A 12,206-nucleotide genomic window follows, 5' to 3' on the forward strand; every position below is an offset into this window, starting at 1 on the left:
GAATAATGTGAGTACACAGCAGGGAAGGGGGAAACTAACCTAAATAACTTTGGTGAAAAATTTACTCTGTACCCAAAGTGAAAGTCACTCAGTCATGTCTGACTCTTTGCGACCTCATGGACTATGGAATTCTCCAGGCCTGAATACTGGATTGGGTATCCTTTCCCTTCTCCAGGGGATTTTCCCAACCCAGGGATCGAACCAAGGTCTCCTACATTGCAGGCGGATTCTTTACCAGCTAAGCCACCAAGGAAGCCCAAGCATACTGGAGGGTGTAGCCTATCCCTTCTCCAGGGGATCTTTCCAACCCAGGAATCGAACTGGGGTCTCCTGCATTGCAGGCAGATCCTTTACCAGCTGAGCTACCCGGAAAGCCCTGCACGAATGTATACTCTAGTTAGTATATTTGGTTTTCATAAAGATATTGGTTAGCAGTTCTGTTTTTGTGGGGGTTTTTTTTGGCTGCGTGGCATGTGGGATTTTGATCCCCAACCAGGGATCAAACCCACATCCCCTGCATTAGAAGCATGGCATCTTAACCACTGAACCGCTAGGGAACTTCCTTGGTAGCAAATCTGAAACTACTTTGTGTGTATTTTGTATACGGTCTACAAAGGAATGAAGGCCCAGGGTTGCTTTAAAAGTGCTCAAACTTCTATATGGTAAGGAGGACACCTAAAGAGAGACAAAGAGAGAGCCTGTGTGAGGGGTTGAATGCAAAAACAAGTAAATGAAAATAACAAAACAAAGCAAACCAGAAGGATGGCAGGATGAAGCAGTGGGCAGGCAAAGAATATAGAATACACAACTGATATCAAAGGAAAACTCGGGAGAGCTGGCAAGAAAGAGCAGCTGCCTTAAACACCTGTCAGGCCAGAACACAGGGCCCTCCCATGGAAGCACCAATCGTGTAAGAACTTGAGAATCCACTTCCAGCCCCACCATCCCCAAAGGCAGGCGGTCCATGCTGGGATCAGGGAGGCTTTTCAGCTCTAACTCAAGTTCAAAGTCTTATTTATTACCCAGGAGCAGGCATCTAACCAGTATTCTTGCCTGGAGAATCCCATGGACAGAGGAGCCTGGAGGGCTACGGTCCACGGGATCACAAAGAGTCAGACACGACTGAGCGACTGAGCAAGAGGCTGAGTACTGACCTCAGAAAACCAATTCCTCCCTCTGGTTATGCATTATCTGGGGATGTGCCCTCCAAAAGGCACAGGAAGGAGATGGGGAGCCCTGGAATGGGATGGAAACACGTCCCAAGGACAGGAGAGTGAGGGAACATGGGTGGTAGGGGCAGGAGATGGCCTTCTGGTCTACCTCTTGGCACAGACAAGCAAAAGGCACCAGACCCTGAACACTGCCCAGGCTGAGGAAGCAAAGGACTCACAGGGACAGGCCCAGCGGCAGCCACAGGCTTCCTCCATCCTGAGCGGGGTCTGGCCGTCGGGGCATGATGGCTGTGGCCCCTGATCGCAGTTGACCCGGTGACTCTTCAGCAAGGTCTGGCCATCTGGCAGGCAAGTCACCGTGTGGCACTGATCCAGCAAGGTCCAGACGTCCCCAGGCTGCAGAGACAGAACCACATTCGGGCAGGGACTGGAGTGAGGCACTTCAACATCCACTAGGCAACTAACCCTCCCGCCCTCAAGAGACACAGAAACTACAACTTGGGCCTGATTGGCAAGGAGATAGGAGACAGAACGTAAGATTTACGGGTGGATCCACTCCCATCCCCAGCCAAAATTTTTCAATTTTTTATTTACTTATTTAGGCTTTTATTATTATTTATTCCATGCTAGGTCTTGCTGCTGCGTGGGCTTTCTCTAGTCGTGGCGAGCGGGGGCCACTGTCTAGTTGCCATGCGTGGGTCTCATTGCGGTGACGTCTCCCGTGGTGGAGCACAGGCTCTGGGGTATGCGGGCTTCAGTAGCTGCGGCTCCCGGGCTCTAGAGCACAGGCTCAATAGTTATGGCCCACGGCCTTGGTTGCTGCGCGGCATATGGGATCTGCCCAGATCAGGATCGAACCTGTGTCTCCTGCCTTGGCAGACAGATTTTTTACCACTGAGCCCCCAAGGAAGCCTCCAATTAAAAAAAAAAAAAAAAAAAGCTATTGGACCCAGACCAAAGGAGGAAACATTAACCAGGAGGTTGAGGACTCCAAATATACATTCCTGATCTTTCCTTCAAAGCCAACAGAAAGGAACTTACCCTCCTCTCATTCCCGTCCTCATCCACGCAAACACTGACGAACCCTGAAACAGACACAAGTCAGACCTCTGTCCCCATCCACCACCCAGAAATTGTGAGCCATTCACTCAGCTACCTGGCTGGTCCTTGAAGCTGGATTGACCGAAAAGAACGTGAGTGAAATGAGCAGTGAGGGTTCGGGTATGGAAGATTAGAAGGCAGTCATCCTGTGGTTCTTCAGGCAAACATTGTGGGGTGCTTTATTTTTTTGGCTTTGCCTTATGGCTTGCAGGATCTTAGTTCCCTGACCAGGAGAGCGAGTCCATGCTCCCAGCAGTGGGAGCATACAGTCCTAACCACTGGATCACCAGAGAATTCCATAAGCTTTGTGGTTGTTAGTCATTATAGTGATACAACAGTAATAACATGGCAACAACTATAATCGATATCTTCTTGTCCTCTTTTCTATGTATTGATATTAATATATCAGTGCCTAGTAAGAAGAGGGAAATGAGACAAGATCCTGAAACCTTGAAAGAGATCTTCAAAATTCCTACCAAGAGAGCTATCATCTAGCAAGACAGGGCAATAACTCCTAGTAGGTTTGGACTCACACCTAATTATATTAGGAAAATACAAAAAAACAAGTTTAAAAAATATCATGCATGTGGAAAAAAAGGAGATCAACCCAGTCAATCCTAAAGGAAATCAACCTGAATATTCATTGGAAGGACTGATGTTGAAGCTGAAGCTCCAATACTTTGACCACCTGATGCAAAGAGCTGACTCATTGGAAAAGACCTTGATGCTGGGAAAGACTGAAGTAGGAGGAAAAGGAGACGACAGAGGGTGAGACAATTGGATGGCATCACGATTCAATGGACATGAACTTGAGCAAACTCCGGGAGATAGTGAAGGACAGGGAAGTCTGATGTGCTGCAGTTCATGGGGTCGCAGAGAGTCAGACACGACTTGGTGACTGAACAGCAATGGTAAAAACAAAAAGCTTCTAACCCTAAATCAATTTAAACTATGGTACTTTGATGTTAAATTCTATGTTACTGTATTTCTTTTTTTAATCTTTTTATTTTCTTTTTTATTGAAGTATAGTTGATAGACAATACTGTGCCAGTTTCAAGTATACCACAGAGGGACTGCTATATTTTTTAGATTACATTCCATCATAGATTATTTCAAGATCTTGAATGTAGATCTCCATGCTATATGGTAAATCTGTGTTGCTTTTCTAAAGTCTTTTACACCCATGCTGAGCATGAGTGCAGGGCCTGGAGAAGAGGTCCATGACCTGCGGATGTTAGGGTTCCCTGCCTCTGCCTTCCGTTTCTTTGTCCAGAAGCCCCATCTATAGTGAGCAAGGACAGTAAGGAGGGAAGGAAGTATATACACAGAGAACTTTCTGGCAGCCCCTTGGAGGTTTGTCTTACAATCTCCCACAAGCAGAAATTTATAGATCATGGCCTATAAAGCAGTCTTAATTCAAGGCCAAATCTCACGTATGGGAACCTTCTAGTGTCGAGATGGGTTTCACTGCTTTTGCTTCTATTTTGAGGGGATAAGAGAGACATCACAAGACTCACCAGAGCATAGCCTCTGGAAGAAAGAGTTGCCAAGGGCAACCATGCTGGGGAGGTCTTCGATCCGCTGGAGCTCTGCCACGTTGGAGCTGGCCCCCGGACCCGCCAAGACCCTCAGCTGGGCTGCATCATACTGGTCCCCAATCCCGATGGGGAACACAGCCACTCCTGCGGTTACAGAGGAACGAGAAAGGGTCTGTGCCCACCTCTGGTCGAGTGGGTTCAGAGTGGTCTGGCCTGAAGCTTCACCCAGCCACTTGTAGAGCCTCAATATTTTTAAGCAATTATCCTCCAATTAGAAATGAATTTTTTTAAAACTACAAAAAAAAAAAAATGAGCTGTTCTCCAGGGAGATACTAAGATGCTACATCATTCCACTCACCCCGCACTCCACGCCCACCCCCCCAGCCCACAGGACTGAACTCTGGACACTCACGGTTGGATCTGGCAGCAGCGGCGGCCGCCTCCACTGAATCCATGGAGGAGCCTGTGACCAGGATCACCACCACCTTGGAGGCACTGGGCCTGGCACCGTGGACTTGGGACGTGATGTAGCGTGCCGCGAAGGACAGTGCCTGCCCTGGGAACAGACAGTGGACCGCACAATCAGTCCTGACTCAGGACTGGGGGTCCTGAGGCCAGCTGAGCACGCCATCTCCCGATGGAGCCTCGGATCCCTGAGACGGGATGACTCGGAGACTCGGAGAGGCTCACATACAGGTGAGGGGAGGAAGAATGTCTTGGCCCTTAGTTTACAGGAAGGGAAACTAAGGCCAAGGAGCGACAGCCAGCCGGGGTCACTCGGTCACTTGTGCCCAGAGCGGGGACCGCACGCGGCCCCTACCCCCATCCCGCACCCACGTTACCAACTTGGCTGGGGCCTCCCTCGCGCTGCATGGGGTCCACAAGGCTCAGCAGGTGGGCTTTGTCCACGTGTATGTCCCAGGGCACGTCAACGTTGGTGTTGCTTCCGTACTGCAGGACTGACACCTGGGTGAGCTGAGGGCCTGGCGGGAGACGGGGCGCAGGAGTCACGCTCTGGATCAGCGGGAAGCCCCCGAAACACCCTGCTTCGGGCGCCTCACTCACCTAGGTTGGCTTTTGAGATGAACGCCTTGGCGAAACTCTTCATTTCGTCAAAGTAAGAGGCTGGAGAGGTGGAGGAGCCATCCAGGAGGAGAACTACATCCAGGGGCTGGCTGCAGTCTGCAGAGACAGGAGGGAGTGGCCAAGGGCAGCGGGGGACAGGCCCCAGGCTCCTGAAGCAGACACTCACCGGACAGTGTGTGCAGGGCGCTGGACTGGGAGGAGCCACATAAGGGAGGCATGTCCCCCAGTCCTGCATGGGTGTGGCAGCTGGTGCCAGGCGGCAGGCAAGGGGGCTGCAAGACCCCAAGTGTGGAGATGTTAGGGGGATGCCAACATGCCCAAAGGCAGTTTAAACACCACAGGCAGCAGCAAGAGGCAGAGGCATCCTGTCCCTCCATTTCGGGGGCTGCAGCTCTTCTAGAATCCAACAATAGACTGGAGCAGAAAACAGGTGGATGGCAAAGGAAGCAGAGCAAAGCACCCCTGGAAGGTGGACTTGTGTGTCCGTGGGTTTCAGGCGGCACGTGAGGAGCTAGAAGGTGATTCTATTGCAAAGGCCTAAAGCTCATGTTGATGGTTGGGACCAGGGTCATGATCACCGTGAGGAAACAAACTCTGCCCCAAATGCCATTCTGAGACTGGATGAAGCCATTACTGAGAGATCACAAGAGTTTAGATAAATCGGTAGCCCAGATAAAAACCAAGAAACAAAAGCATAGACAATGAAAGAAGGCTAGTGATTCTGGAATGGTTCCAAACACTCCAAATAAAGATACTCTAGAACTAGGGATTGGGCTTCCCCAGGGACTCCGTGGTAAAGAGTCCACCTGCCAAAGCAGGAGACACGGGTTCCATCTCTCGTCCGGGAAGATCCCACATGCATGGAGCAACTAAGCCCGTGCATCGCAGCTGTTCAGCCTGCAGTCTAGAGCTGGGGAACCACAACTACTGAAGCCCAAGCGCCCTAGAGCCCATGATCCGCAACAAGAGAACCCGCCACAATGAGAAGCCCTTGCACTACAACACAGAGTAGCCCCCGCTCACCACAACTAGAGAAAAGCCTGAGTGCAGCAACAAAGACCCAGCACTGCCAGAAATAAGTAAGTAAATAAAGAAGAACTAGAAACTGATCAGTAGTTAGTATCAGTTAAGAAAGTAGTAATAATAGCAGGGGAGATAAACCATTTTTGAGTGCTTGCTATGTGCTAGGTACCATTCTAAGCATTTTACAAGTAAGCACTATTATTATCCACATCTTACAGATGCATGCATGCTGGGTCGCTCAGTTCTGTCTGACTCTTTGCAACCCTATGACTGTAGCCTGCCAGGCATCTCTGCTCAAGGGATTCTCCAGGCAAGAATACTGGAGTGGGTGGCCATGCCCCTCCTCTAGGGGATCTCCCCAACCCAGTGATGGAATCTGGGTCTGCAGAATCTTTACCATTTGAGCCACCACAGAAGCCCATAAGAAAAGATCCTTCCCCCTCAAAAGACCACAGATGCCTCTCCCTGAAGGCAGGACATGACAGAAAACACAGAGCAGAGAGACAGATTGGAGCCTGAGAACGGCATCTCCACCAAGGCAGCCCCTAGCCCCCCAAGTTCTCGCTCCAACGCCAAGCCCCCACACACCTGGGGCAGGGGCGAGGGTGGGGAGGTGCGGGCCGTCTTCGGAGCAGCACCGCTGCAGCACCAGATCTGGAGCTTCTCGGGGGAGCCTCTCGAAGTCCTGGATGAAGATGGGGGTCTGGGGCCAGCTGACCCTCTCCAGCTCCTGCACATCCACGCGGGGGCCCACGCCGATGGGCACCAGCTGGATGTCTCCAGGCATCCGCTGGATCTTGTCCGAGGCCGGGCTTCCTGTCACCATGTAGACCAGGTTGGGCGCCTGCTCCCGGTCCCCCTGGCTGGCAGAGAAGCTGTGCTCCGACAAGTACTGCAGGGCCAGCCCCGTGTTTGTCTGGTTGCCACCTCGGTAGCGGACTTCACGGAGTCGCTGCAGGACCACGTCCTTGGACTGTGGCTCCCTGAAGGAGTGCTCCACAGTCACCACATATGAGTACTGCAGCACTGTGACGTGGATGCCGTCCTGGCCCACGTCCATGCGTCGGATCACCTCCTCCACAAACTCTGCGCTCCTGTTGAAGTTGGCCTCGCCCACCTCGTCCGAGCCTTCCAGGAGGAATGCCACATCCAGGACCACAGAGCTCCTCTTGGGTCCCGGCAGCGAAGGACCCAGGAGCTGCGGCGCCACAGTGACCTGTGCGGCGAGGGGATGTTGCGTCAGGGTCGGGGCAGGCACCTCGAGGGCGAGGTCGCAGAGGTAGCCGACAATATCGTCCATCCGCTGCTCCAGCTCGTGCACGCCACTTAGCACAAAGGCTTTGTTCTCAGGTGCCTGCTTCTCAATGAGGCGGATCTGCTTGAGGCTGGCGTGGGGCCCGATGCCCACGGGGACCACGGAGACCTTCTTCTTCTTCAGGCCCTGGACGTAGCGGACCAAGTTCCGGGCCAGCCTGGGGGGTTCCTGGCTGGCCGTAAGCAGCAGGGCCACGCGAGAGGCCTCAGGCCGGTCAATCCTGCCGAAGATCTGGAAGAGCGTGTACTTCAAGACCTCGCTGGTGGAAGCCACCTCGCTGCCCGCATACTTCACCTGCCCGGCAATGCGCCGAAGCTCAGATGGCCGTTTCCGGTCTTGCAGCGCGAGGTAGGCATGGGAGCCATCATGGTACTCCACCACGGCCACACGGATGCGTTTCTGGGAAATGTGCAGACGCTCCATCATGCCCACCACGAATGCCTTCAGCGTCTCGAAGTCAGCCTCGGACAGCTTGGAGGAGCCATCCAGCAGGAAGACCAGGTCCAGGAGTTTGCTGCAGAAGAAGTCATGCAGGGGCGGCTCCGGGATGTCCTCCACATATGGGGTTGTGGGGATGACCGGGCCTTCGGTGGGGGGCGGGCCTCCTGGCTCCTTGCAGGCTTCACAAGTGAGGCTGACACCATCACAGTGACTGCAGGAGGGGAGAGACCAAAATGGTTCAGAAAGAAGCACACACACACACATATATATACACATGCACACATATACACGCATAAATATACACATACACATATACACATACACATATACACATACACACTTCCCTTGAGTTGTGAGTCCCTTAAAAACCAAAGCTTCTACCCAACCTAGGACCTAAAAATGAATCTTTCTTCTTTCTCGGCAGTCCACACAGCCATTCAAATTTGATTGATTTTCAACCTATTCCTCGAACAACATAAATATTTAATTATAATCCAAGCCTTCTCCCAAATATCTCCAAAGACAAACACTGCTCTGTAATGTTGATGCTGACCAGGACTTGAAAATGCTCTGCTGAAGATATATGTTTTTCAGTATTTATTAAACAGAGTCTAAGGTGCATAATTCCGTAGCATGTTTAACATGTTGGGCTTTAAGGAAGAAAGGAAAACTGGAGTAAAATCATTTTGGAGAGATGAATAAAGATTTGAAATCCCAGCTTTATCTGGCAGAACAAAGTACTGGGGGTGGTGTTCTCGGGTCTCCAAGATGCTAGATGGGGAACAACATTAACTCATTCATTCTTTCCCACAATGGACAGATGGTTTATGCCCATCACATGCCAGGATCTGGCTGTGCCCCACACCCAGCCCCAAGCCCCCACACAACTTATCACCCCACCATGCCAAGTTTCCAGTCCCCTGGTCACTTCTCTCCCTTTCACCAGGGTCCTGGAAAGTGGCAGGGTCTGCCAGACCACAGGAGAAGCTGCCTGCGGTGGAGACCCATTCAGGCTAGAACCTTGTTCTGCAGGCACTTTCTCAGCCATTGTGGCCACTTGCTCTCAGCATCGCAACAGAGTGGGGAGACAGCAGTGCCCTGAGCCCCGGAGTATCCCTATGGAGCGCCTCCCAGCAGTGTCCCCAGCCTGCTCCAGAACCGCTCTCCACACGGGCTCGCAGCTGCAGCGTGTGCCCAGGTGACTGTCCTCCCCATGCGCCTGCGGCTCAGAACCCCTACTCCTCGGCACAGCCGGGGGCAGGCAAGGTCTTAACGGAAAGTCGACTCCTACTTCCTCATGCTGCACGTGGTTTAGGGCCTCCATCCTTGGTTGATAAAGCAGGAGTGACAGATTCTCGACTTTTCTGTGTTTGCTAGAAAATCCACCCGGGCAGAGAGCAGTCGGGGTCTGGGCCTCGCATGAGTGACAGACTCCCGACTTTCCTGTGTTTGCTAGAAAATCCACCCGGGCAGAGAGCAGTCGGGGTCTGGCCCTCGCAGCTGTGGCAATGGTCCCTTTCTTCCTCAGCGAGTTTAAGTTCTCGAGTTTAGGATCCCATAAGGAGTGGTGCTGAGCATACAACGTTGGAACATAAATCCTCGACTTAGGAGCAGGGCTTCAAGAAGCTCAGAGCTCAACCCCCTCCTCACCTCCCCAGGGCCAGCTGCCAGAGGCAATCAGGCAGTGGGGCAGTAGGGGGCCCCTACAATCGGTAGGGGGAGTGACCCATGCCTCCCTCCAGTTATGAGAGCCTCATTCTGGCCACCTTGGCGGTGGCCCACGGTGTATGAGCCCTGCTACAGGGTCAGGGACTCCACCTCACTTTCCCCCAACCTGCGTCCCAATGTCCAGTAAACAAGAAATCTGCTATCCATAGATGCCTGTCCCCAGACCAGATGCCACCTCCAGGGACAAGAAGAGGCCAGACTCTTCCTTCAGCAACAAGAGATAAAAACCTAAATCTCCTAAGAGGTGTTTCCTGGGGAAGAAATCTAGTCTGTCCTCAAAGACAGAGAGGCAAACCGAACAAGAACAAGACGTCCTTCCCCAAACAGACACTTCCGAGCAAGCCCCCAGGTTTGACAGTAAGGCTGATCATTCAGACAATCAGGGGCAGGGTAGGGGGTGCTGTGTTACCAGATCTGGCAATGCTCAGGGTCCCCAGGGTTCAGGGTCACTTTCTTCCCGGAGGCTAAGCGCCGGCCCTCCACCTGGCACACAGGGCAGTCCTCGGGGTTGACGCAGGTCTGCAAAAGCTCGTCCAGGATTTTCCCTGCGTGACAAGCCTCTCGTTAGGAGCCAAAGTGGCCACCTTGCCTGCAAGGAAGACTTTCCTGGCACCAAAGGGCCTGTCCCAGCTCTGCCTGCCTCCCCCGAGGGCCACCAAATCACTTAGGGAGCATCCTTTCACCTACAAAATTGGGAGAGGGGGTTCCTTCTCCTACCTTGCCTCTTCCAAATCCCGGGACAAAGCAGGTCTTATCACCAGGGATCTTTTTGTTCCTCCACCAAAGAAGATACCTGATAACTCTCAACCTGTGCTACCCACTGCTGTAGCTACTAACAACCAGTGGCTGGTTACATTTGAATGTAAATTAAGTAACATCAACAAAACTGAACATTCAATTCCTTAGACACAATGAGCCACATCTGAGTTGAACTCTCCTGGCATTGCAAAAAGTTCTATCAGAAAGTGCTGCTCCAGATGATAAACCCATCAATTGACCCCCAGAAGCATCACACGGGAACTCAGCTTGGCAAAAATCTCAGCTGGCCTGGCTCTGGTGGAAGGACATAGAAACAGGACATAGGGTGATGGGGCTGGGGACAGAAGGGCCCTTGGGCGAGGCTGAGACGAAGCAGGACGGGGCGGCACTTTCCTGAGGACCAGCCCCACCCTCCACTCCATCCCCACAGGGGGCCAGGGCCTCACCGGGTGGGCAGTGTGCGTGGCAGCCCTCCACGCACTGCACGGGGCAGGCCAGGGGCTCCGGGTGCTGGCACGTGACTGGACAGGCCGGAGCACAGCTGTTGTAGCGCCACTCGCATTGGTACCCACTCTCCTTCAGGTTCCGCTCCTCACAATTCTGGGCTGTGCAGACCCCCAAACAGGCAGGATGGTTACTAAGGCCCCAGACAACCCCATGCAGCCCCGGACAGATGGCAGGAGACCCGTGGGGATGACGGCCCGGGGGAGGACAGTGGCGCTGGGGAAAGACACAGTCACCCACGTCCGACGCATCTGGGCTTTGAGAGCCCCCCAACCAGCAACCCAGTGGTTCTGAATCTGTTTTCCTTATAAAAATGTTCAGTCGCTCAACACAGGGAGGAAGAGGTGACATAAGCATCTGAGCTGCTCGATCACAGTGGTGTGAAGCGTGCTTAGTGGCTGTCGTGTCCGACTCTTTGCAACCCCATGGACTGTAGCCTGCCAGGCTTCTTTGTCCATGGGATTCTCCAGGCAGGAAGACTGGAGTGGGTTGTCATTCCCTTCTCCAGGGGAGCATCCCGACCCAGGGATTAAATCCCGGTATCCTGCACTGCAGGAGGATTCTTTACCGTCAGAGCCACCAAGGAAGCGCTTGTGATGGTAAATGTGATCGAGTCTAATTACAGGCACACTGACCTCTTTCTTCTCTTCATCACCACTCCCTCTTCTTCTCCCAGAATTTCTCCAGAAGAGGCTCTCCCTGTTGCTCTACTCAATCCTGACCCTCCTCACGCACACCTGTGTCCTGACCCCTCCACCTCGGCTTTCACTCCCAAGTGGGTCTTTCTCCCCCACCAAGGCGTCCACCCCCAGGGTCTCACGGTCCAGCTGTGTGAGGGGAGGGTGCACGGCCAGGATCGCGAGGGACCGCGGGACTCACGGCACAGTGTGGCTGTCCTCCAGGTCACCACCTGGCCGTGCTGGGCACACTCATGGGCATAGGCAGCGATGGTGTCACAGAAGCAGGCGCAGTCCCCGATGGACTCGCAGGAGCAGCTGTCATAGATGCAAACATCCAGGTACGGCTCGGGGTTCACCTGCAAGGGAGGCGCGGGTGGCCATGACCCAGGGCTGCGCTTGGGGACTCTGGCCCTCAGCCAGGCGGGAATGTGCCGTTGATCAGAGTAGGGACAGCGGCTCCAGAGCAGAAGGAGAGATGTGAGGCCATAGTCTCCAGGAGGGGGTGGGTAAAAAGGCAGAAATCCTATGTTCTCATCTGGATTCCAGAAAAGGGGGGAAAAGGCAGGCTTGCCAGCCTCTCATAGATGAGATGTGCCTGAGAATTTTTCAGAAGAACATTCCTTTCAACCCATCTGTTCCAGGCACCTGATGAGCCATCATCCATCCCTATAACCCACTCCCACCCTCATGGGAGTCTGGGTGCTTTACATAAACACAACACACACACACACACACACACACACACACACACACACACACACTCTTTCCTGGCCTCCACTCAGCAGAGAGACCAAGAAAACCAAAAACCCATCAGGACCACCCATACTGTCCCGCTAAGATGCTATAGGCTGACGTGCTG

General features: G+C 53.1%; 1 protein-coding gene across 1 annotated transcript in view; it reads right to left on the reverse strand.

Moving 5' to 3' along the window:
- The window catches only part of VWF (von Willebrand factor), a 124,627-nt gene that overhangs the window by 40,503 nt on the left and 71,918 nt on the right, over positions 1-12,206 (reverse strand). Inside the window, exons 25-34 of the mRNA XM_027541087.1 lie at positions 11,547-11,703; positions 10,610-10,768; positions 9,814-9,949; positions 6,509-7,887; positions 4,877-4,993; positions 4,654-4,794; positions 4,224-4,367; positions 3,791-3,955; positions 2,214-2,257; positions 1,391-1,568 (exon numbers count right to left, since the gene is read on the reverse strand). Of these exons, the coding sequence (XP_027396888.1) occupies positions 1,391-1,568; positions 2,214-2,257; positions 3,791-3,955; positions 4,224-4,367; positions 4,654-4,794; positions 4,877-4,993; positions 6,509-7,887; positions 9,814-9,949; positions 10,610-10,768; positions 11,547-11,703 (2,620 nt within the window). The remainder of the gene's footprint in view (positions 1-1,390; positions 1,569-2,213; positions 2,258-3,790; positions 3,956-4,223; positions 4,368-4,653; positions 4,795-4,876; positions 4,994-6,508; positions 7,888-9,813; positions 9,950-10,609; positions 10,769-11,546; positions 11,704-12,206) is intronic.

Source organism: Bos indicus x Bos taurus, chromosome 5 (genome assembly GCF_003369695.1).
Source record: "Bos indicus x Bos taurus breed Angus x Brahman F1 hybrid chromosome 5, Bos_hybrid_MaternalHap_v2.0, whole genome shotgun sequence".
NCBI classification, from domain to species: Eukaryota; Metazoa; Chordata; class Mammalia; order Artiodactyla; family Bovidae; genus Bos; species Bos indicus x Bos taurus.